Source organism: Sapajus apella, unplaced genomic scaffold, assembly GCF_009761245.1.
Source record: "Sapajus apella isolate SASKATOON/1434 unplaced genomic scaffold, GSC_monkey_1.0 scaffold10, whole genome shotgun sequence".
In the NCBI taxonomy this organism is placed as follows: domain Eukaryota; kingdom Metazoa; phylum Chordata; class Mammalia; order Primates; family Cebidae; genus Sapajus; species Sapajus apella.
The window spans coordinates 7,204,887-7,231,069 of NW_022436950.1; the positions used below are offsets into that span (position 1 = coordinate 7,204,887).

Consider the following 26,183-nt stretch of genomic DNA (forward strand, 5'->3'; position numbering starts at 1 on the left):
GTATCGCAGGCTCCCTATGGCTATTGTGTATGCTTTAAACCCAGGCTCTAAATTTATGCGCATTAAGGGACTGATGTTGTTTCTTAAAGTAACTTTTCCCCTCTTATTACATAAGTGACACATTTATGGTAGAAAAAATTTCAAACACGTATGAGTAAAAGTGAAACCGCTTTTGCAAAATTATGACTGAGACAGTGAAAGAGATCTAACTGCACTGACTCCATCTTCCTTCTAACCTCCAAACTGTCCTTGTTCACTCCTGGGCGTAGGCTGAACTAACTTTGGGAGAAAGTTAGTTTATAGTTTATAGCTTAAAACAAAGATAGTAACAGCCATTTCCCGAAGAAGACCCTCTTCCTGCCTGGGAACTAGATTGCCTTTGTAGGGCTCACGTTAGCCACAGATTAGAAATTATGGTCTAGGAGTCACGCAGCTGGAAACCACAAGATTCCGACCCTCCCTAACTGCTCCTATGATCAGTGCTTGAGATATTTCCCTGCTCTTGATGGATCAGCTGCGCCCCCCCCCCCCATCAATAAACTGGCTCATCTGATCTTGTGGCCCCCACCACGAGCTGACTCAGCGCAAGAAGACAGATCCGACTCCTTGCGATTTCATCTCTGACCAATCAGCACTCCTGGCTCAGTGGCTTCCCCCCACCCACCCAAGTTATGCTTAAAATCTCTGCTCCCTGAATACTCCAGGAGACTGATTTTAGTAATAATAAAACTCCAGCCTCCCGCACAGCCAGCTCCGTGTGAATTCCTCTTTCTCTATTGCAGTTCTCCTGTCCCGATCAATCTGCTCTGTCTAGGCCTTTGGGTGGTTACAAACGGAGGAAAAATTCCCTCAGAATCCAGCCAACCAGCAACAAGTACGGTGAAATATTTTTGGTGATCATTCTTCTAGTCCTTTAAAAAGTATATATGCATGCTTAAAATTCCACATATAAAAGCCTATTTATAAACAAAGTAAGAGCATACTACCATCCAGTTTTGCAATCTGTTTTTTTATTTAAAATACTATGGATGTCTTTCCAGATTATTAAATGTTCTTCTAAAATAATTTTTAATGGTATAGTATTCCATTTAAGAGGTAGGTGATCATTTAAATAGTCAATCCATTATTGGACATTAAATATTTCCCTGTTATAAATAACCCTGTAAAAAATATCCTCGCTGCTTTTTTTTTTTTTTTTTTTTTGCACAAACTCTCAATAGTTCGCTAGGATATATTCCTAGAAGTAGAATCTCTTTGCCAAAGAGTATGAGCATTTGCAGATTTTTGATATGTGTTGTCAGACTGTCCTCTGGAAAGGCCGTGTCCATTTAGACTCCCACCCCCAGGGGCAAATGACAGCTTCCAGGCCTTGGTGACTTCCACGCCTTCGTGACCACTGGCTGTTCATTTTCAAAACTCTGATTTCTGTGTTTTTGTGTTTCTTTTTAAATATAGTGTTTTCTTTATAGTGATATCATTTATTTTCTGCTAATTTGTACCGTGCTATCACCAGTTTTCTTCTGAGACACTCTGAAATAGAAATATCAATCATAGCGAAAAGCTATGAATTCTTGGGAAGAAAGGCATTCTGTCAATATTACAAAGTCAAGGACCCCGAAGCAAGCATTTTAGTGGCACGTCACATCTGTGTCTCAAACATCTCTCCTAGAGGGACCCATCTCTACCCAAAACATTCATCGTCTCATGAGACCCAAATTCCTAGAGGGACCCATCTCTACCCAAAACATTCATCGTCTCATGAGACCCAAATTCTTTTTTTTTTTTGACAGTGTCTCACTATATTGCCTGGGTTGGTCTCAAATTCCTGGGCTCGAGGATCCTTCCAAGTGATCCTTCATCTTGGCCTTCCAAAGTGCTGGGATTACAGGCGTGAGTCACCACACCTGGCCTACAGCATTTATCCCTTCCGTGCCTCTTGTTTCAGGATGCTTCTATTGGTCAAAAGCCCACAGTCAAACCCCCAGACTCTACGTATCCCTGGATCCGTGGTTAGGAATATTCCAGAGAAACCCTCCATCATTTTCCACACATTCATATAAACACACAAGCATTCTGGCATCTTATCCATGAGTTATTTGGGGCAGCCTGTTTTAGCAATACATTTCCATGAAGGCTATATAATAGTCTGCATCTCATAATTGGTGATATGACTACAATTTGTCCAAGACTTTTAAGGATACACGAACCATCAAAATGCTTAGCAAATTCCAATGTTTCACTAGCCAAGCAACATCCTTCAGGCAGCCTCTCATGCTCGGAAACAGAGCAAAATTCTTGGCCATCTATTTTTGATTCAGAAAACGTATTCAGCATAGCCATCTCCAGTCTTGAGCAGTTAAGCCCTGAGATGATGGGGCTGCTTCCCATGATCACGGAAACTCATCCAGTGCTACCCTCTCTCTTAGACAAGGGTTTGTAGGTGTCTCCTGATTCCTCTGGCCTTCTCCCTTGTTAACCAACAGCATGACCCCCACCAGAACAAGACATCCCAAAAGAACAAAAACAAAACACTCCTCACTTCACCAAAACACGGAGTCCAGTTTTAACGGCCTTTTTGGACTCACAGAGACAGATCATCGATAGCCCGCTCCCCCAAGCTTCAGGCACCGATCCCAGAAGACATTACCTGCTAGTTCCCAAAGAGGTCAATTGCAGAAATATCATTTACCCAAGACGCACAAGATGGGATACCAAGCAAATGCTGATGCTCCACTCAGTAACTGCAGGAGAAGAAAGGCTCACACCAAGGGCATGGCACCACAGAGCCCCCTGGCTTCCCTGAACTGACTAATGTGCCAGCCCCTTCCCAATGCCTCACGGAAGCGCTGGTGCTGAGGATGCAGAGATCAATGGCCTCTTCATAATTGCACCCAAAAAGCTCAGGTTCACTGGGAGGAGAAACCGTGCAGGCAGGTGAGAACACCGCAATGCTGACAGAGGACAGGGCAGGGGCTGGGAGCTGTCAGGAGTGGCTCAGCTTTCATCTGGGCAGCCCCAGACTGCACCATCCATTAACATTGCGCAATGAATTACCCACAAGGTACTGAGGCATCACTGAGGATAACAGATGTGTGGGGTCAGGCACGTGTAAGGAAAAGTGACAGGGAAGCTTCATTTAGGACAAACGGAGGGAGGGACAAAGAGACCAGAGGAAAGTGGTCGCTGTGTTCTAAATCAGATTAGAGCCCGGGTGCCATGACCCATGCCTGTAACCCCAGCACTTTGGGAGGCCAAGGCAGGTGGATCACCTGGAGTCAGGAGTTCAAGACCAGCCTGGCCAACATAATGAAACTCTAACTCTATTAAAAAATACACAAATTAGCCAGGCGTGGTTGTGCAGGCCTGTAATCCCAGCTACTCGGGAGGCTGAGGCAGGAGAATCACTTGAACCTGGGGGGTGGAGGTTGCAGTGAGCCGAGATCGCACCACTGCACTCCAGCCTGGGCTACAAGGATGAAACTCCATCTCAAAAATAAATAAATAAATAGATCAGATTAGAGACCTGCAAAGTTAAGAGGACAGTTTACAAGACCACTCTCCCTTTTGCAGAGTTTGGGGGTGCCCAAATTCACCCTCAGTTCCAATGAATTGCTAGAAGAACTCACAGAACTTACTGGAAGCTGTTATACTCACCATTACCGTTTGTTACGGGGAACGGATACAGATTTAAAGCAGCCAATGGAAGCGGTGCATGAAGTTGCATGCACGAAGCTTCCAGTGGTCTTCTCACTGGAAGACACCCCCACAGCACTAACCTTCCCCATAGCAATATGTGACAACATGCATGGTGCATCACCAACCAGAGACGCCCACCTGCGCCTTGGTGTCCACTCTTCTTACTGGGGCTTGGTCACGAAGATCTGGCTGGCTGCCCAGGTGGCTGACCTCAGTCTCCAGCTCTTCTGGAGACAAAACTGATCCCACACAACCCAGAGATGCCACCCTATCCCGTGTGGCCCAAGGATCCTGGGTAAGGAAAGACCCTCTTTTCAGACACGACATTCTAACAGCTTAGAGAGCACCTCCCAAGAGACCTGCCTTTGGGTAAGGTGAATTCTTTACCACACAGGGATAGACTGATTTTGTTTTTAACATATTTTCATAACATGATACAATCCCACATTTACAATTTATCTTCTTGATGAAAAGTAAGGAAAAATCTCCACCTCCACCTCCCTGGTGAAATACTTCCAGCCACACAACAAAACAATTTATTTTTGGAAAGTCTCCTTGAGGCAAAATCTTTTCATCCGCAGAGTGTGGGTTTCTGGGTGCTTCAGTGCTGCAGCGAGAGGGGCGGTCCTTTCCTGAGCATCTATCCTATCCCTTTCCTTTCTTTTCCCCTGGATTTGGGGGTCCATTGAACTCTTGAGGCCGTAGCCTTCTGTTGACTGACTGCTGGTGCTGCCTCCTGTGAATTCAATTTGTTGATTTTCAAAGCAAGTAGAAAAAGTCTTCTGAGAGTGACAAAAATAAACTACTCTGTTTATGGATTTAAAAGATACAGTTAATTAAAAGCTACCACATTTCCTATAGACATTTGAGAAATGTCTTCTCACTACCAAATAGAAAACTAGAAAATCCAATGCATTTTCCTACTAAATATAACAATACAAATGTTTTTAAACATTTGATAGTCTGGTGACATACCATGTGACCCTGAAAATTGAATAAGTGAATAGCAACATCAGTTCCTTATTTTATACAATATAGTGTTGACTCACTATCATATATTTCCAGATCTGCCATTTGCCAGCTGTGTGGCCTTGAGTTTCTTTCTTTTTTTGAGATAGAGTTTTGCTCTGTCACCCAGGCTGGAGTGTGGTGTCGCCATCTCAGCTCACTGCAACCCCCACTTCCCGGGCTTGTGTAATTCTCTCTCAGCCTCCTGAGTAGCTGGAATTACAGGCATGCACCACCACACCTGGTGAATTTTTGTATTTTTAGTAAAGACAGGGTTTCACCATATTGGCCACTCTGGTCTTGATCTGCCCACCTCAGCCTCCCAAAGTTCTGGGATTATAGGCGTGAGCCACAGCGCCCAGCAGATCTTGAGTTTCTAATTTAATCCTCTGGTCTTCTTCCTTTGGGAAAATCAAAGCATTGAACCAGATCATTCCTCAGCTTCCATCCGCCTCCTTCCACTCCCAGAGATTCTCTCTCAGGATCAAGAAAAATTTTATAAACACAAACAAGAACTCCTGAAGGCTGAAGTTACTATGTCTCTTTCTTTTCTTTCTTTTTTTTTTTTTTTTTTTTTTTTTGAGATGGGAGTCTTGCTCTGTCGCCCAGACTAAAGTGCAGTGGTGTGATCTCAGCTCACTGCAACTTCCACCTCCTGGGTTCAGGTGATTCTTCTGCCTCAGCCTTCCAAGTAGCTGAGATTACAGATGTGCGTCACCATGCCCGGCTAATATTGTATTTTTAGTAGAGACGAGGTTTCACCATATCGGTCAGGCTGGTCTCAAACTCCCGACCTCAGGTAGTCCGGCCACCTCGGCCTCCCAAAGTGCTGGGATTACAGACGTGAACCACTACGCCCCCCCGGCCTGAAGTTACTTTGTGAATAAGAATGCACTTTGCTTCCAATATTTCACTTTTATAACCCAAAGGAAAAAATAATCTTTAGATAAAATACTAAATAACTGAATATTTACTTTAAAAAAATAGCATTAATTCATTCACAAATTATTTCTTTCTTTTTTTGAGACAGAGTCTCACTCTGTTGCCCAGGCTGAAGAGCAGTAGTGTGAGCTTGGCGAACCTCAACCTTCGCCTCCTGGGCTCAAGTGATCCTCTTTCCTTCGCCTCCGGAGTAGCTGGAATTACAGGCGCACGCTACCATACCTGGCTAATTTTGTAGAGACGAGGTTTTGCCATGTCACCCAGGCTGGTCTTAGACTCCTGGGCTCCAGCGACCCACCCACCCTGGCCTCCCCAAGTGCTGGGATTACAGCGTGAGCCACCTCACCCGGTCCATTCTCAGATATTTATAGAGCACCTACTATGTGCCAGTCAGGTCTACATATTACTTTATTTTGTGAATGATTCAGAACAAGACGTCAGTTAAAAGGAGATTTTAATAACAGCCTGTCTAATAAGCACTAAACGCAGTGGAAAATGGAACCCGTGGGATTTAGCTGAAGGTTACATGCCTTAGAACTCAGTGACTTTCTAAACTGGTTTTATAATTATGAAGATATTTTTAGCTTATTTTTCTATTGGAAGACTTTATGCTTATCTTAATATATGTAATTTCACTTTAATTTTTTTTTATTTTTTGTAAAAAAGAATCTTTCTCTTTGGTGCAGCAAAGTGTAAAAGGAACAGCTTCCATTGAGTGTTACGTCAAATGCAGGACAACGCAGCCATGCAAACCAGGAGATCTACGTTTGCCCATAAAGTGTTTTTCTTTGGCCCCCGATGAGAGATGAGTGAGACAGCAGGGTTCCTATCCTGAGGGGCCCGTGGCTTCCCGGAAGGATGCCCTCGTAACAGAACATCAGGCAGTGCCAGGCAGCAACTGCAGGTGAGGTAGCACAAGGGAACTGGTGGGGACACCCAGTGTGCCTAGACCTGGAAGGACGAGGGCGTCACTAGGAGAGCACCGTCCTAGGGGAGGGAACAGCACTTGGAAAAGCCGAGAACCTGGAAAGTATGGACAGGTCAAAGCTCCAGAGAGCTGGGGAGGGCAGTGCCCCCTGCCAGGCTCACAAATGCATGGGCCAGCAGGTGAGGGACCTGTCACAGCACAAGGGGCTGGGCTTCCTCCTTGGAGAGATGAGATTCCAACCAAGATGTTTGAGCAGGGAAGGGACAAAATTAGACCCATTGCCAGAAAGGGGCAGAGAGAAGTACGGCCTGGGAGGAAGAGGGACTTGCAGTCGTCCAGATACCAGGGAAGGGGACTGCTTTGAACGACTTGTGGGACCCAGGGAGCTTGGTGAGCCACTGGCACAGCGGATGACAGGAAGTACAGAAGCAGAGGCCAGCGCCCATGTTCTACTTGGCTCCTGGTTTGCTGCTGGGAGGGGAGCTGGGGGAAACAGTGGGTGCACTGTCAGGTATGCTGAGCTTTAGTCCTTTAGGGGCTGCTGTGGACTGAAAGTTTATCCCTCCCACAAAATTCCTATGTTGAAATCCTACCCCACAAGGTGATGGTATTGGAAAGTAGGGCCTTTGAGAAGTGGGGCCTAGAGGGCAGAGTCCTCATGAATGGGCTTAGTGCCATTTATTTATTTATTTATTTTTGAGATGGAGTTTCACTCTTGTTGCCCAGGCTGGAGTGCCATGCTGCGATCACAGCTCACTGCAACCTCTGCTCCTGGGTTCAGGAGATTCTACTGCCTCAGCCTCCTGAGTAGCTGGGACTACAGGCACCCACCACCATGCCCAGCTAATTTTTTTTTTTTTTTTTTTGTATTTTTAGTAGAGATGGGATTTTACCATGTTGACCAGGCTGGTCTCGAACTCCTGACCTCAGGTGATCCACCCACCTCAGCCTCCCAAAGTGCTAGGATTACAGGCGTGAGCCACTGCACAGGGCCCTTAGTGCCCTTTAAAAGAGACCTCAGAGAGCTCCCAAGCCCTCTTTCTACCACATGAGGGTACAGGGAGAAGTCAGCCGCCCTCGGCCAGGAAGCGAGCCCTTTGCAGAACCAGCCCATGCTGGCACCATGGTCTCAGACTTCCAACCTCCAGACTGGGAGAAATGAATTTCTGTTGTTTATAGGCCCCCAGACTACAGCACTTTGCCTAGACTAAGACAGAAATTGCCACTAAGAAAGGAAGGTGCTCCTAAAAATGTGGTTGTGGCTTTGGTAATGAGTAGAGGTTGGAAGAGTTTTGAGGCACGTGCTAGAAAAAAACCTAGGTCGCCATGGATGGAATTTAAAAGGTGATTCTGGAGAGAGCTCATAAAGAAGAGAGGGGAGCCGCAGAGAACCCTTGCATCTGTGTAGCCAATACTAAGTCATCATGAACAGAATGTTGGAAGAAGTATGGATTTTGCCAGACCAGTTACCATACTAATGCAGCCCAGAAAGCAATGAGGCACGTGCCACTGGACGCTGGAGAAGAGGCCATCCTCATTATAAAGTGACAAAGAACTGGACTGGACTGTGCTTTGTGGAAGGCAGAAATTGGATATTTAGCCGAGTGGATTCTGGGCAGTGTTGAAGGAGAGGGAGCCAGCTGATTTCTGAATAGCGTTTTGAGTCATTCTTCCCTCGTCTGGAAGAATTGCATGTGTTTTCAGCCAAATGGTTCTATGTCCAGTCCTGTAGGGTCTAAGAAGTCCAGCAATCTTCCTTCCTTCATTTTGTCCCATTTTCTCAGTTTCCTCAGCCCCAGCTGCCACTGTTTCTGCTGGTAGAATCTCATCTCTATTCTTGGCTTTTGTTGGGACGGTGAAGTCTGTGGTTCACACCCACACTCACCTCCTTATCAAATGGCTTGTCCATCACACCCTTAGAGTTCTCTTCTGAATATGTTTTCTCATAGTTTGCAATATGGAAAGGCTGAGGATTTTTTTCAAATACTTGAGTTCTGCTCATTCTTTGCCTAACAGTTCCATCTTCAAATTATTTCTCTCTTCTCAAGTTTTCCTATTTTGTCAGAAAGAACCAAGACACTCCTTTGACACTGCCTAGAAATCCATTCAACTATATATCCGATTTCTACCTTCCACAAAATACAATCGCTCCACACCTCTGACAGGGAAGCATAGTACGAGCCACCAAATAATGGAGCGGCACAGAGTGGACAGTGCCCCGCTCAGCTGTGGGGGGACAGCGCCACACCAGTGGGCACCGAAAGCGGGCCTCTTCAGTGGGTCCAAAAGGCAGAGCATCAAGGCAGAGAGGATTATACCCCAGCTTTGGAGAATCTTCCTCGTGGAATTGCCTTGCTAGGCTTTAAACTTACTGGGGACCTGTCACTTCTTTTCTGTTCTCGTCCTTCCTTCCTCATTCTCCCTTTTTCTATTTCTCCCTTTTGGAATGGGAATTTTTATCCTCTGTCCGTCTCACCATTGTATTTCGTAAACACAGAATTCGTCTAGTTTCACAGGTTCACAGCTGGAAAGGAATTTTTACCTCAGGATAAATCACACCTTGAGTGTCACCCACATCTGACTGAGGTGATACTTAGATGAGACTTTGGACCTCAGACTTTAGAGTTGATGCTGGAACAAGTTAAAACTTTTGGGTTGTTAAAATGGAATGAATGCATTTTACATGCCAGAAGCACATGACTTTTGGGGTACCAGGGGTGGAATATTATGGACTGAATGTTTGCGTCTCCCCTCCCCCATTCCCATGTTGAAATTCTAACTCGCAGGGTGATGGGTCTTAGGTGGTGGTGCCTTCAAGAGGTGACCAGGCCATGAGGGTGGATCCCTCATAAATGGAATTAGTACCCCATAAAAGAGACCCTAGAGAGCTCTCTCCCTCTCTTTTCATCATTTGGGGTTACCATTGAGAAGTCAGCAGTAAGTGACACAGAGGAGGGCCTTACCAGCATCAGACCATGGTCAGACCATGGTGGCACTGTGAGCTCAGCCTTCCATTCTCTGGAGCTGTGAGTAATGGGTCTGTTGTTTACAGGTTCTGTTGACACCCTGCATTAGTCCACTCTCAGGCTGCTGATAAAGACATACCCGAAACTGGGTAATTTGTAAAGAAAAAGACATTTAATGGATTCACAGTTCCACGTGGTTGGGGAGGCCTCCCAATCACGGCAGAAGGCAAAAAGCATATCTTACATGGTAGAAGCAGGCAAGAGAGAAAATGAGAACCAAGTGAAAGGGGTTTCACCTTATAAAACCATCAGATCCCGTGAGACTTATTCACTACCAGGAGAACAGAATGGGAGAAACCACGCCCATGATTCAATTACCTCCCACCTGGCCCCTCCCACAACACACGGGAATTATGGGAGCTACAATTCAAGATTTGGGTGGGGACACAGTCAAACCACATCACATCCAGTCTATGGTTATTTTGTTATAGCAGCCAGGACAGCCTAAGATGTGGGATGGCCAGATGGAGATGGCCAGTGAGCAGAAGAACACACCAAGGGCAGGAGGTGGCTGCCTGGGGATACCTGGGTCCATGTGAGTGAGTCATGGAAGGGGGGTGCTTAGCTTGGGAAAAGACCAGATGGTTGTTTGGAATATTCTCAGCAAACTCTCAGGCCGTAAGAGATCAGACCTGCCCTTTCTGGCCCCAAAGGGAGAACCAGGGCTAAGTGGCAGCTTTAGGGACTGGCTTGAGTCTACCTGAGCACCCTTTTCTAGAGTCAGAGCTGGGTGGAGCCTGCAGGATACTATTATCCGGACTCCACCCCTGCCCCTGGGGTATCCTCGGGGCCATAAACATACATGACCGGCCCGGGCTGCTAGCGCAGGCAGCAGTCACCCAAGGGACCACCCAGGTGAGCCGGCTGGTCCCCGGAAAAGGACACTGTGCAGCGTCCCAGGGGCCTTCCAGGTGGGCATCCTGCTAGATGTCCTCGCCACACCTGAGCAGACAGCATGATCCCGGAGCAGAGGGCCGCATGGCTCCGCCCGCGGCCACCTCCAGGCCTCGCTCTTCCAGTCGCCCTTTCTGCTCTTTGTGATCCGCGAGCGGACTGGTCCAGCTAACGCAAAGGCGTAGAGTCCAGGAGTCGCTGTCACCGGGCAGGGCAACCAGTGGAGGTTTCAGGCACTTGGTTTCTCCTCCTCTCGTGCCCCCAAACCCACCCCGGACCCGCCAGGGTCGTGCATAGCTGAGGGCCGCTAGTCAAGCGATCAGACTCGCCCGGGAGAGACCTCCGCGCTGGCCTCCTCCCCACCGCGAGGCTCAGGGGTGGGCTTGTAGGGAGCCCCTGAGACCCCCGCCTCTGCCTGGAGCAGGGACAAGACGGAGACCCCTTCCCTCTCCTTGGGGAGACACATTACGCGAAGCCGGGCTCGGAGCTTCAGAGCTGGGTCTCAGAACTCCGACCCTGCGGGACACTGCAGAAGTGCCCGGCGTGGGCAAGGCGGAGGTCTGCGGGCACTGGGGGCCGAGGGTGGCCTCGCCCGCCCCTTCGAGGCACGCCCCGCGGAGCCAGCCACGAGGAGGGGGCGGGCAGGCAAAGGCGCAGCTCCCAGGCCCCTAGGGCGCTGCCCCTCTCCGGGTCTGGGCGCGGCGGCGCGGAGGAGGAAGGGCGGGCTTGCGAGAGGTCCCGGCCAGCAGTCTGCGCCCGGGGGGCCCAGGTCGCGCCCAGCCCGGGCACCCCCGCCCTGCCGCCGCCCAGCCTCGCCCCCGCCGCGCGCGCCCCTCCCGCCTCCCCGTTGCTGTGGCAACCCCGGGAGCCTCCAGGCGCGCGCTCGCCCGCGGGAGCGCTTGGCAGCGGTGGTGGCGGCGGCGGCGGCAGCTCGGGTCGAGCCGCGCGCGTTGCTACCCCGCTCTGCAGCCCGCTTGTCGCCCCCGACCCAGCCCGGGGCCCCGAAGTGGCCCCCGCCCCGGCCCCCGCGCCTGCCCCGCAGCCGGCCCCATGGAGCTGCTGGCCGCTGCCTTCAGCGCTGCCTGCGCCGTGGACCACGACAGCTCCACCTCGGAGAGCGACGCGCGCGACTCGGCAGCGGGACACCTGCCCGGCAGGTGAGGACGGGCGTCCGTCCCGGCCCCGGCGTGCCGCCCCCGCCTGCCTCCTTCCCAGCGTGCGCCCCGGGCCCCGGGCACCCCCCAGGGAGGCCTATTCCCACTGCCCCGCGGGCCCCCGCCATCCCCACTCCCACCCCCGGCCCCTGTCGGGCGCGCACCCCGTTGGGTGGGTGGTAAGCCCCAGCCCAGGCCCCTGGGACCCCGGTCCCTGCCCGGAGTCGCCTCCCGCGTCCTACCCCCTGGCGCCCTGGGCGTGCGCGTCCCGCTCGGCTCCCTCTTTCAGCGCCGCGTGGCCTGGGGACCGGAGGATCGGAGTCCGAAAGGGGCCGGGGGCTGAGTGACGGTGAGGGGCGCCAAGTGGCTTTCTGGCCGCGGGACCCGTCGGGCAGGCGGATGGTGCCGGAGAGTAGACAGGGTGCGCCAAGTTTCCACCGCCTGCCCAGGAGCTCCAAAACCATGGAGGTTTGGGCGGGTTGGTGTGGGAATGAATCACCCTGTCGGGCTCTGGTGCGGTGACAAAAAAGGGCCTGTGGGGCCCGCCCGGACAGGAGGGGCGGCAGTGGCTGCGGCCGCTGCCCCTGGACGGTCCCGAGTAAGGTCTGGCTGGCCAGCAGCCGCCTGTGCGCACGCTCCGCGCAAGCCAGCCAAGGTGAATCCTTGCTTAAAAATAACCAGCTCCTGTCCTCCTCCCTCTCTGGCAGCGAGTCGTCTTCCACCCCGGGAAATGGGACCACGCCCGAGGAGTGGCCGGCCCTGGCCGACAGCCCCACCACGCTCACCGAGGCCCTGCGGATGATCCACCCCATTCCCGCCGACTCCTGGAGAAACCTCATTGAACAAATAGGTGGGTGTCCCCGTGGTAGCCAGGCTTTATTTGGGAAACGCGGGTCCCTGGAGGATTCTGGGGGTCCTCCTGCTCACGGGATGCCGTTGTGTTTCATAGGAAGGAATGTGTCTGACATGGGTAAGGAAAGCTTTTGACGTGTTTGGCTCTAAACGGTTCCGCAGGCAAAACTGCTGCATTTTAACAGCGCTGCACACGTGGGCTTTAGCACCCATTTCTGTCCTGCTCTCTGCGGAGCGGTCTGTTTGCCCAGCTCTGGTCTGTGGGAGGGCTCTCTGACTCCTTATCACTTCTGCCAGCAAGAAAGGATGAAGCCGCGCTGCTGGGCAGCGCAGGGGAAAGGTCTCCACTGGCCCCATCAGGGAAGGGCCAAGGGAAGACCTGGGAGCCAATGCGGCTGCTGGGAGCAGAGATGGGCTAGAGGGGGAGGTGTGTGAAGGGGGGTTCTGGGAAGAGCCTGGTGCGATTCACCAAGAGGTGGTGGCCAGCTTTGCACAGGGGATGGAAAGGCGAAGCAGGGAGAAAGCAAGAGCCCCAGAGGCCTCTGGCTTAGAAAGAGAAGCCTCTCCAGGAATATGGCCGGGAAGGGAAGCCGAGGCTCAGCCTGTGTGGTCCAACTGCTACCCAGCTGCACCTGAAGCACTGTGAATAGAGAAGGTGGATTGAAACAGTGACCCAAGAACTCTAGCACTTGCATTTCAAAAAAAAGATCGCTGGTGACATCAGGCTAGTTCTTAGGTCTTCCCGAAAGGCACCCGTGAATGAATAATACAGGCTCCCTTACTCTGAAAATGGTGCCGGCTGCTTCGGCTGCTTAGAAAGTCTTTTCGTTCTTCATTGTGGTCAGAGCAGCCGACAGTCTATCTGTTAAATAAAAATTCTAGGTTTGGAAAACTTCTTCCCTAAATATATGATTATTGCCCTCCAGTCCCAAATGCTTGGACAGACACAAAGCGTCTTCAGTGGGGAGATGGAGCTTCCTTTGCCACCGGAGACCCCGTGCTTAGGAGACCTTTCCCGGCCAGCCCACTCTTCCCTGGCAGGGATCTTTCTAAACTGAGCCCTTGCAAAGCTGAGGGGGTGGAGCGCACACTGCCATGCTGTTAAGGTGCTGACTCCAGGAATTTTGTTCCCAGTGGCCCCCTCCACGCGTCAGGCTGCGTGGTGGTGGTGGTGGTGGTGGTGGTGGTTTTCCCTTTGTTTACTGGGGGAATGGAGAGGCGCTGATCTGAAACTGATGCCAATTAGAAAATCCTTACTTTAAAACAAAGGCCCCTGACGACCCCTTTCTCCCAGCTCTGCCATGCTGCTGCATCTGCCTTAGCCTACGCTGGAGACTTTGACCTCTACCCTCTTTGGCTAAGATCAATGTCATGACTAGGAAGGACATCCAGCTTGGGGAGGAGATCATGCCTCCCTTCTGCACTGTGGGTGTGTGGAGCTATCTGTCTTGGAGACGGCTGGACCTGCTCCGCCAGTGGCAGAAGTCCGAAGCTGGCAGGCAGGGCCCCAAGCTCTAGTGCCTGCCCGCTTGGGGCGTCACTCTGCTCACCTGGGAAGCAGCAGGGCCTCTGATGTTCTGAGTCTTTCCTCCCACTACCCCTGCGAGGTGTCTGCTGGTGTTGTTCATGGTGAATGTCTTTTCTTGGCTCCTGGACCTGACCCATAGTAGGGGCTCAACAGATGTGTTGATTGACAGCCCAGGGCTGTCCCCACCCTCTTCTCATGTCCTCTGTCATAGACTTGAGGTCTGTGCTAAGCGGATCCCTCCAACAGCCTAGATGCCTTCAGCTCTGTGAGTTCAGGAATTCTTTGCCAAGTGGTAGGAAAGGACCGCAGCTTCCTAAAGATGATTAAGGGGGAAGGAAAGAGGGATGAATTGTGTGCATTGTGCAGACCACCGTGTTGGATTGTGCAGTGGCTCTCACCAAGGCTCAACAGAATTCTGTCAGGACCAGGCATGGTAGGGTGTACAGCTGTCACTGCAGTTGGCAGTGGCCCTGGTAGGTCATAGACTCTCAGGCCTGTGGCTGGGTGTGTGTGTGCACCTGTTGTTGCTTCTGGCACCTAACACAATTCTTGGAGCATGGAAGGTGCTTACTAAATAATACATTTATTTATTTATCTATATTCATATGTATTTATATATAATAAATATAAATGTTTATATTTAAATATATATTAAATATATTTCTTGCTCTTTGAAGGATTCAAAGAAAACAAATTCTCTTTGGAAAGAGATTTTGAATGACTCAGGGGGCTTTGGCAAGAGGAGCTGGGGCTTACCCTCCTGGTCGGCATGACCAGCCTGGCACAGATCATTTTAATTAGGAGAGATGGGGACGGAGCCTTCCAGTTCCACTCGGAGGTCATTCCTAGTGCAAGCCTTTACAAGTAAAGTTTATTTCCATTTAAAGTTGTGCCTACTGAGTGTACAGTATATAAACTGGTAAAGCATGATGTACACATAGTACGCTGACTACAGAATTTAATCCGCTGTTATAGTTCCTCAGGCAAAGAAACATTTGTTTTGTCATCTGAATTTAAAGCAAATAAAAATGAAAGGCTATGAGAAATGGTTACACACTATCAGATGATGGTGTGACACAGTAACTCCAGAAACACTGGTGTCTAAAGTTGTTTTCTAAATACCCCAGAAAAAAGTAGAAAGTTTTAAGAAGACTCTAAAGTTCCTCATATTGACAGTCTTTGGCTGCAGGTAAAAGAATATCTAGCAAAAAGTGATCTTAAAACAACAAAGGTGTCCCATCGCAGTTAATGAGCCCAAAGGTAGGAAGTTCCAGAGTTGGTTCATTCAGCCAAACAATCGCCCAGCTGCTTTGCCTCCTCCAGGTGGGCCTTGTGTTACAAGACGGCTGCCGTGGCCCCAGGCATCACATTCTCAGGGAGCCGTGTGTGAAACAGGAAGGGCAGTTTGTCTTCAAGTGTCTACTGGGGAGGGACAGCTTTTTGACAAGCCTTTAGAAGATGTGCCCCTCCTCTCCTTGTCCAGTATCTTAATCTGTTCCAGTTGCTATAACAAGATCCATATACAGGATGGCTTATAAATAACGGAAGTTTATTGCTCATGGTTCTGGAGGCTGGGAAGTCCAAGATCACAGTGCCAACAGATTCAGACCTGCCGAGGACTGGCGGTCTCTGCATCAAAGATGGAGCCTCACTCTGTCACCCAGACTGGAGTGCAGTGGAGCAATCTCGGCTCACTGCAGCCTTCTCCTCGGTTCAAGTGATTCTCCTACCTCAGCTTCCTGAGTAGCTGGGATTACAGGCGCCTGCCAACTCACCCAGCTAATTTTTGTATTTTTAGTAGAGATGTGGTTTCACCATGTTGGCCAGGCTGGTCTCACACTCCTGACCTCAGGTGATCCACCCACCTCAGCCTCCCAAAGTGCTGGGATGACAGGCGTGAGCCACCATGCCCGGCCCTTTCCTCCTCTTTTATAAGGAAGGGTGTGAACCCCTCTCACGGAGGCAGTGCCCTCATGTCTTAATCACTTTCCAAGCGCTCCACCTCTTAAAACCCTCACATTGGGTATTAGGTTCCAACACATGTATCTGGGGGGACGCTAGCACTCACACCATGGGCCAGGCTGTGCCGCATGCCTGCATTTAACCCCCCACTGGCAAGGGGCAAGGAACTATCACGGTAGGTTTTTTTTTCTTTTTTTTCTTTTTTTTTTGAGACATAGTTACCCTCTTTTGCCCAGGCTGGAGTGAAGTGGCATGATCTTGGCTCATTGTAATCTCTGCCCCTGGGTTCAAGTGATTCTCCTGCCTCAGGCTCCCAAGTAGCTGGGATTACAGGCTCCCACCACCACACCCAGCTAATTTTTGTATTTTTAGTAGAGGCAGATTTTCCCCATGTTGCCCAGGTTGGTCTCAAACTCCTGGACCTCAAGTGATCTGCCCACCTTGGCCTCCCAAAGTGCTAGGATTATAGGTGTGAGCCACCGTGCTCAGCCTCATGGTAGGTTTTGATCAGTCAGCCTTCACTCACTTCCCTGAGCACAGAATGGGTCAGCACCCAAACAGAAGCCCTCCCCTGCCAACCGGGGAGAGGGGCACAGGTGGGTGCAGGAGGGCGGCCAACAGCGTCTGCCACAAGGTGACTTCAGAGCTATTCTTTTCAATGCAGCTACCCACAGTGCTGATATTTTTGTCTCTTTTCAGCATATGTATCACAGTAAGATGTTCAAGATAGTGTTCACCCGTGATTTGCCGACTATAGCACACATAAGACATATTTCTGAGCCTTCAAAAATACGCCAAGTGCGACAGTTGTGAAGCTTGGAAACTGAGGGTTTTTTTGTTTTGTTTTGTGTTTGGGGTTTTTTGTTTGTTTGTTTGTTTGTTTGTTTGACAGAGTTTCACCCTTTCACCCAGGTTGGAGTGAAGTGGCACAATCTCAGCTCACTGCAACCTCCACCCTCTGGGTTCAAGCGATTCTCCTGCCTCAACCTCCCGAGTAGCTGGGATTATAAATGCCCGCCACCACACCCGGCTAATTTTTGTATCTTTAGTAGAAACGGGATTTTGCCATGTTGGCCAGGCTGGTCTCAAACTCCTGACCTCAAGTGATCCACCTGCCTTGGCCTCTCAAACTGCTAGGATTACAGGCGTAAGCTACTGCACCCGGCCTTGGAAACTGCATTCTTAAAAGGTGTTCAACAGATAGTTTCGTACCTGCTATGAAGGAGACCCTGCACCACGCACTGCAAAGTGAATCCAAGTCAACACTTGAAACTTAGTTTCTTTAACCCTCTGTAACCACAGTGTCAGAATCACAGGATGGTGACAATCTGATGTCCCAACAGTCGGCATACCCTCCGCTCATTATTGAACTGACTTAGGTGGTGACGTAAGACTTGTCTTTATAGTTCGTCAGTCAGGGTTGCATTTAGCATAGGGTTGGATTTTCTTTTTTATCCCTTTGTCGAATCAACTCCCTGTTGTATCTGGCTGGGCTGCGTCGTTGGAAGAGCAGGGGACCTTAGCTTGGGGAAGTGGATGCTCTCCTTATCGTAGCAGAAAGGCTTTGTAATCAGGAGTTATGGAGCGTGGAAGCCGAGTAATTGAATCCACAGGGTGGCCATATTAGGTTCCTGTTCATGAATATGATTTCTCCAGCCTCGTTCAGGATTTCGAAGGTGGTCTGTGTTTCTTTTCTTCCTTTTTCTACTGTTGAGACATATTTGACTATTGGATAAAGAAGGAATAATAGCTAACAGTTGTACTGCGTCGTAACAGCAAGTGCTTAGCAAGTGGTGTATTTATCCATATTGCAACTTTCTGGGAATCATCTTTGTCTCATGGTTAGACATATCGAGGGGTCTCGGCCACTGTCCCAAGTGCCAGACCAGGACACCCTGCCACCCACGAGGCCTCCACCTGGGTGCCTGGGTACATCTCGCTCCTCGCCACCCTGATGCCACCCTCAGCCAGACTCTCAGCTTCCACACTGGTCACCTGGATGTTATTCATGGCCCGGAACTGTTCTCAATCTTGTAACTGTCCCCGAATTGAGCACTTGGCTTCCTCCCCTCCCCAGTCCTTCAGTGCAGGCCTCCGTCCTGGCTCTTCTGTGGAGCTGCTACAGACTGTTTCTCCCAGTCCACGCTTCTAAAATGTAGACAGGACCAGGCACAGGGGCTCACGTCTGTAATCCCAGCACTGTGGGAGGCTGAGGGGAGATGAACTCAAGACAAGGAATTGAGGCTTGAGGCCAGGAATTCAAGACCAGTCTGGGCAACATAGCAAGTCCTCATCACTGCAAAAAAAAAAGAGAGAAAAAGGAAAAACTAGCCGGCCATGGTGGCATACAGGAGGCCGAGGCAGGAGGATCACTGGAGCCAGGAGATGGAGGATGCAGTGAGCTGTGATTGCACCACTGCCCTCCAGCCTGGGTGACAGAGTGAGGCCCAACCTCAAAATAAATAAATTTTAAAACAATAAAATGTAGAACAGAGTGTGTTTGGCCCTTGCCCTCGGGCTAGACTCCTGCCTCTGTAGCACCATGGACAAGCCCTTGGGGTCTGATCCCTTTCCTCGCAGCCTGCAGCAGGATGGCCCCTCCCTGTCCCACCCAGCCACAGCAACTCCCTGACCCCGACATGGCTGCCTGTGCGGAGAGGAAGTCCCTGTGTCCCAAGGCCAGGACATCAGAAACGGGGTTATGCCTTTGGAGGTGCTGCATTTGCGCTGATTCAGCTGCACCCCGGAATCACTAAGAGACTGGAAAGCATTCATGGCAAGTACAGTTGGTCGGTGAAGTCTGCAACTGTGAAAGCAAAAAGAGAAAGTTTCCCTTTTTAAATCATAAGGTTAATGAAATGCTGATTTTTCCTTCAAAATGAGAATTTATAGCTACTCCCACTGCACAGATGAATATTCCTGGGTTTGAATATTGAAGCATTTAGGGCTATGGAAATTACCCTGCTGGGTAGTGAGACACGATTGGGACTTTCCCATTAACTTGGCAGTGGACATATCAGGTTCTAGGTTCTTGTTTGCCAAATGTGTATGGGGAAATCATGTATTGGTGACTGGATTTTGAGTCCATTTGGGCATTTCTTTGTGTGTTGGAATAAAGCAGAAGCACGCTGGTCTTTCCTAAGAAACGCAGATGATGGTGGTGTATTTTGTGGTCTGGAGCCTGCTGCTGAGACCGATGCAGGGCTGGCTTGCACTGGGTGTTTTCGGAAAGCAGTCACCCTTGATAAGAACATGAGGCCTTGACGTGGGGATTTGGAATGATTGTCATCTGAGGTCTTTTCCTTTTCTTTTTTACAACTCTTTGATTTCAGGGCTCCTGTATCAGGAATACCGTGATAAATCGACTCTCCAAGAAATTGAAACCAGGAGGCAACAAGACGCAGAAATCCAAGACAGTAACGATGGGTCCCCAGCTGGCGAGGACACCCCAGAGGAGGAGGAAGAAGAGGAGGAGGAGGAACCGGCCAGCCCACCAGAGAGGAAGGCTCTGCCCCAGATCTGCCTGCTCAGTAACCCCCACTCAAGGTTCAACCTCTGGCAGGATCTTCCCGAGATCCGGAGCAGCGGTGTGCTTGAGATCCTCCAGCCCGAAGAGATCAAGCTGCAGGAGGTAACAGGCGTCGAGGCGGGGGCTCCCCACAGCACACGGGTGGCCTTCACTGCTGGGGCTGAGGCTTCCTCTAGGGGCTGAGATGCCCCAGCTTGTTCACCAGAGGAACTGCCCGCAGGGTTATCCATCTAGAACATGCAGAAAAATAAACCTGATTTTACAGGCAGCAAAAGACACCCAGTTACCTTCTAGGGTAGCTCACCCCCAGTATTGAGCATTTGAAGCGTTGCTGTCTGGTGATATAGTACGATCGTAGCTTTTCCACCCTTCGTTACCATCGTTGGGTATAGCCGTCACGTGTGAATGCCACAGCACTAGGCAATGCTGACCTCAGGGTGACTATGGCACAGCTCCAGTCCTCTGTGCTGATGGCACATGCCTGCAGTGTCTCTCTGCACTCACTATCTCATGCCACCACTTTCTTTTGGGGCTATCTGAACTTCAGATGAATGGGGTCTCTAAAGGATGTCCCTCAGCCTGCCCACCTGCCCTTGAAATGCTGCAGAAATCTGGGATTCGTGTCTCTTGCCCCTTTGTTTGATGGTTCAGGTGGACTTCAGTGACTGTCAGTTAGGCTGAGGCAAAATTGTTGAGTTGCTTGATGGTTCATTGCTAGCAGGGAGAAATAATTAATTAAAAACAGTAACAAATGAATAAGAAATCTAAGTGGGCCAGGCGTGGTGGCTCATGCCTGTAATCCCAGCACTTTGGGAGGCAGAGGTGGGCAGATCACCTGAGGTCGGGAGTTTAAGACCAGCCTGACCAACATGGAGAAACCTGGTCTCTACTAAAAATACAAAATTAGCCAGGTGTGGTGACACATACCTGTAATCCCAGCTACTAGGGAGGCTGAGGCAGGAGAATTGCTTGAACCCAGGAGGTGGAGGCTGCAGTGAGCCAAGATCGTGCCATTGCACTCCAGCCTGGGCAACAAAAACGAAACTCCATCTCAAAAAAAAGAAAAAGAAATCTAAGTGTTTGTTTCAGCTGAACAAAGATTATTTGAGTATTAAGGGAAAATTTGTGGTATAGAGAAACGAGTATGGTCAGGAGTAAACAGGAAGAGGTGGAGAGAAACTGTGAACAGGCAAGCTTGTGTTCACTGTGAAATTTAAAAAGTGGATACAGAAGGGAAAAATGAAGAGATTTGGTTTTTATAAGCACTTGGTCCACCCAGTTTCACCCTCTGTGTCCTCTTCCGCTCCATCTCGCCCCCACCGCACTCACCTGCATTCCCGAGCACACTCACCTGCATTCCCGAGCACACTCACCTGCATTCCCGAGCACACGCACCTGCATTCCCGAGCACACTCACCTGCATTCCCGAGCACACGCACCTGCATTCCCGAGCACACGCACCTGCATTCCCGAGCACACGCACCTGCATTCCCGAGCACACGCACATGCTTGGCTAAGCCCATCCATGTGTCTCCAAAGGTCCTGCCTTTCCCTAATCCCCAGTACTCCTGCACTAGTTTCAACAGAAACATTTGCTCTTGTTTACTTAAATACAGAACAGCAGCCTGTATACACTGTTAATGACCAAAACTGTGACTAGTTCCTGAGCAGCATCATATACCTCAGACTTGGTTTTATGATGAATGGAGTTGCTACTAGTGAAGGCTTAATAACAGTAGCTTTTTGAGGGCCACCTGGGCTTCACCTGGTGTCCTGCCCGGTAGAGCCTGGAAAATGAAAAATTTGACATCCTCCCTAACTTGTGAGCAGATTTGTAAATGGCTGCATTGATTCATTTTAAATAAAACTTCTAATGTAAAACTTAGAAATAAGGGCTGGGTGCAGTGACTCACGCCTGCCACCCCAGCACTTTGGGAGGCCAAGGTGGGTAGATCACAAGGTCAGGATTTCAAGACCAGCCTGGCCAACATGGCGAAACCTTGCCTCTACTTAAAATACAAAAATTAGCCAGGCGTGATGGCGCATGCCTGTAGTCCCAGCTACTTGGCAGGCTGAGGCAGAAAAATCACTTGAACCTGGGAGGCAGAGGTTGCCGTGAGCTGAGATTAAGCCACTGCGCTCCAGCACTCCAGCCTGGGCAACACAGCGAGACTCCGTCTCAAAAACAAACAAATCCTAGTAGAACTTAAACACATGGTAGAAACCTTTTACAACGTAAACAAACCTAAAAGCAGTGAAAGGGCCCATCATAAAGAAATAAATCCTGGTAGAACTTAAACACATAATAGAAACCTATTACAGAACAGAAGCAAAGCTCCCTGTCATAAACGATGAAGAATCACGAAAACAAACCGCACCAAATTAGTGGCAGATTTAACAGCAAACAAATCCGTGAGTACATGTAATGGCTTAAATTCCTCCATTTCTGAAGACAAATTCTTCAGTTGAGCCTGGGTGTGGTGGCTCACGCCTGTAATCCCAGCACTTTGGGAAGCCAAGGTGGGCAGATCACTTGAGGTCAGGAGTTCAAGACCAGCCCAGCAAATGTGGCAAAACCCCGTCTGTACTAAAAATACAAAAATTAGCTGGGCATGGTGGCACACACCCATAGTCCCAGCTACTCCACTCAGAAGGCTGAGGCAGGAGAGTCGCTTGAACCCGAGAGGCAGAGATTGCACAACTGCACTCCAGCCTGGGCGACAGAGTGAGACTGTGGTGTCTCAAAAAAAAAATAAATAAATAAATTAGCCAGGCATAGTGGCAGGTGCCTGTAATCCCAGCTATTCAGGAGGCTGAGGCAGGAGAATCTCCTGAACCCAGGAGATGGAGGTTGTGGTGAGTCGAGATCGTCCCACTGCACTGCAGCCTGGGTGACAGAGCAAGACTCTGTTTCTGGGGAAGAAAAAAGAAAGAAAGAAAAGAAAAATTCTCCAATTGATTTGAAAACTAAACCCGTTGTATTATCAGACAGAGTAGAATTCAGGGCAAGAAAATTTACCCCAGTGAACAGAGTAATTTTCTTTTGTCATCTTATTCATTAATAAAGTACCACTATATTTTAAAATGTTTTACAAGTAAATACATAACTCCTCTATGCATTTTCATTGTTTAAAAAAATGCAAACAATGCAAATGGGTGCAGCCCATTTCTTGGATCATGGTTTTCACTGGGCGACCAGCTTTACCTACGTCATCTCTCCTGATTAGGCACAGTCATCAGTACCTCTGATTTTGGAGTTTAGACACCTATGAAGACTAAGGGCAAACCTCTGGATTTTTACAGTGCTTACGCTTCGTTTAGTTTCAGCACATTCAGTAGCAGCTTGGTTTTGGTGATGGTCTTTCGGCAACTTGCCTTTCCTGGACTCTTCAGAGCTTTCAGCTCAGTTTTCCTAAAAACAACCTCTTTCCACTGAGAATTCATTGGGTTTTATCATTAAATGATACAACGGCACCACAGGTGCACCGGCTTGAATAAGTCTGAGGAATGCCAGTGGCAGTGGATGCGACCTCACCCGACGGGCAGGGAGAGGCATGCAGGCGGCCTCTGCCCTGAGCGCCTGGAGGATCCTTGCATAGCCTGGAGGGTAGCAGAGAGGACGGGGGCATTCAGCCGGTAAGGCCGACTGGAGATTCCTCGGGAGAGTTTGTGTGTGTGTGAACATCTCTGTGCGTGCCTGAGACCAGCTATAGTCTAGAAGTGGAACTGCTGCTCCCGAATGAAGTGGTTTTTTTTTTGTTTGTTTTTTTTTTTTTTTTTGAGACAGTGTTGCTCTGTCTCCAGGCTGGAGTGCAGTGGTGCATTCTTGGCTCACTGCAACCTCCGACTCCTTGGTTCAAGCGATTCTTCTACCTCAGCCTGCCCAGTAGCTCGGATTACAGGCATCCACCACCATGCCCAGCTAATTTTTGTATTTTTAGTAGAGACGGAGTTTCACCATGTTGGCCAGGATGATCTGGATCTCCTGACCTCATCCACCCGCCTCGGCCTCCCAAAGTGCTGGGATTACAGGATTGAGCCACCGCACCTGGCCATGAAGTGCATTTTAAATGGTGGTGGATTCTGCCCAATTGCCAGTCAAAAAGGCAGTACAAGTGTCACATTGCTACCAGCAGTGCAAGAGAAGCCATTTGCAGGCCCCCTCCCTAGCCCTGGTGTCAAACTTCTAATCTGTTGGGTGAAAAACATTGTATCTTGTCTGATCCTGCCTGTGCTTGATGACTTGTAAGTCTGAGCATCTTTTCACATGTATACTGGCTGTTGCCATTCCTTTATCTATCAGTGCCTGTTTCTATCTTTTGCCCCTTTTCTATTGGGTTGTTTACATTTATCTTCTTGATTTGTAGCAGCTTTTTATACCTTCTGGATATTACTACTTTTTTAAGATTTTTCTTAAATCTTAAAGTGTGTGACCTTAGGCAAATTAATTAACTTTCCCTATGCCTTATCTATAAGATGGGAATCCCAGTACTTACCTCTCAGGCCTGTGCAGATTGAATAAATAACTCAGATAAGGAGCTGAAGACAGTCTAGAGCAGAGATCATCAAACTTTCTGTTAAAGGGCCAGATAGCAAACACGTTAGGTTTTGTGGACCATACTGTTTGTCAAAACCACTCAGCTCCGTCACTGTGATGTGACAGCACCTATAGACACTATGTAAAGGAATGAGTGTGGCTGTGTTCCTATTTACAAATACAGGTGGCCAGTTTGCCGACCCCTCGTCTAAAGCATGGAAAAGAGAGAAATATACAAATAATTTGAAGATGGTATAATATTGATAACCAAGTCTGAAAATTAGAGTGCAAACACATATAAAATTATTTTTAATCCATAATTATAATAGAAGAGTATCTATATATATACATATATATATATATACACACATATATATAGTCAATATACATGTACAGTCAAGAATGCTCTTCTCAGTAATCAATAGAACTGAGACATACAATCAGTAAGGTTATAGAGGAATCGGCCACCATCAACCAAACGGAACTAATAAACATTTCTAGAACACCCCACCCAACAGTAGCAGAATACACATTCTTTTCAAGTGCCAATCGTACTGTCACCAAGGTAGAGCATAATTGAAGCCATAGAAAGTGTGTTCTCTGACCCTAATGGAATTACACTAGAAATCAGTAACAAAGATTACAGAAAATCTCTAAACGCTTGGAAATCAACACACTTCTCAATAATCCCTGGGTCAAGGAGAAAGTTGCAAGGAAAGTTATAAACATTTTGAGTGACTGAAAATGAATCTGCAGCATACCGAAGTAGGTGGGATGCAGCAAACGCAATGTTTAGAAGGAAACTTACAGCATTGTGCTGATTTAGGAAAGCAGACAGGTTTCAAAACAAGAACCTAAGCTTCCATGTTAAACTGAGCCAGGGAACAGGCAAAACCAAAGCAAGTGGAAGGAAGGAAATAACATATATAAGAGCAAGAATCAACAACATGGAACATTTTTAAAAATATAGAGAAAATCAGTAAAGCCAAAGTTGAGTTATTTGAAAAGATTAATAAAATTAATAAATCTCTACCAAGATTGACAAAAAGAAGATATAAATTACCAATATCAGAAATGAAAAAGGAGACATTACAAAGCCTAGAGGCATTTAAAGGATAATCAGAAAATATTATGAACGATTCTACACACATAAACTTTGACAACTTAAATGAAATAGAGCAATGCCTCAAACTGAGAGCTACCAAAACTTACCCTAAATGAAATAAATAACCTGAATAATCTTGTAACTATTAAAGAAATTGACTTTTTACTTAAAATCTTTCAAAATATGTAATCTCTAGGCCCTTAAGTTTTCACTTGTGAATTCTACCAACCATTTAAAATAGAAAAAGTATTAATTTTCCCCATTCTTTTTCCAAAATATAGAAGGAATGCTTCCCAACTTTTTATAAAGCCAGCATCACCTGATACAAAAATCGGAAGACAGTATAAGAATAGTAAACTACAAACCAATACTCCTCATGAATGTATATTTTTAAATTATTAATAAAAATATTAGCAATTAAAATCCAGCAATTTATAAAAGAGCAATATGGCATGGCTAAGTGGATTTCACCCTGGGAATGCAAGGCTAGTTAAATATTTGAAAATCAATCAATGTAACCCACCATATTAACAGTCTAAAGAGGAAAAATAGCTGCATAATTACTACAACAATTGATGCAGAAAAAGCATTTGACAAATTTCAGTATTCAGTCATCATTAAAATTTTCAGCAGAGGAGGAATACAAGGGAAATTCCTGGACCTGATGGGGAACATCTGCCAAAAACCTACAGCTAACATCATATTTAATGGTGGAGAACTGAATGCTTTTCCCCTAAGATTAGGAACAAGGGAAGGCTATCTGTTCCTTCACTGCTCCCATTCCTATTCAATATCATTGTGAAAATCCTAGCCAATGTAATAAGGCAAGAAAAAGAAATAAAAGGCATATAGACTAGAAAGGAATAAGTAAAACTGCTCCATTCACAGATGACATGATTATTTACTTGAAAAATCCCAAAGACTCTACCAAAAAAAGCCTCTTAGAACTAATAGAGATTTTTAGCAAGGTTGCCAGATACAAAGCCAACACACAAATATCCGTCATATCACTATATTCTAGT

General features: G+C 48.2%; 1 protein-coding gene across 1 annotated transcript in view; it reads left to right on the forward strand.

Annotated features, from left to right (window-relative positions):
• The first annotated feature begins 11,373 nt into the window (after positions 1-11,373).
• Positions 11,374-26,183, forward strand: part of NGEF (neuronal guanine nucleotide exchange factor) — a 46,404-nt gene continuing 31,594 nt past the window's right edge. The window contains exons 1-3 of the mRNA XM_032277885.1: positions 11,374-11,651; positions 12,356-12,498; positions 19,323-19,621. Coding sequence (XP_032133776.1) covers positions 11,545-11,651; positions 12,356-12,498; positions 19,323-19,621 — 549 coding nt within the window. The 5' untranslated portion in view covers positions 11,374-11,544. The remainder of the gene's footprint in view (positions 11,652-12,355; positions 12,499-19,322; positions 19,622-26,183) is intronic.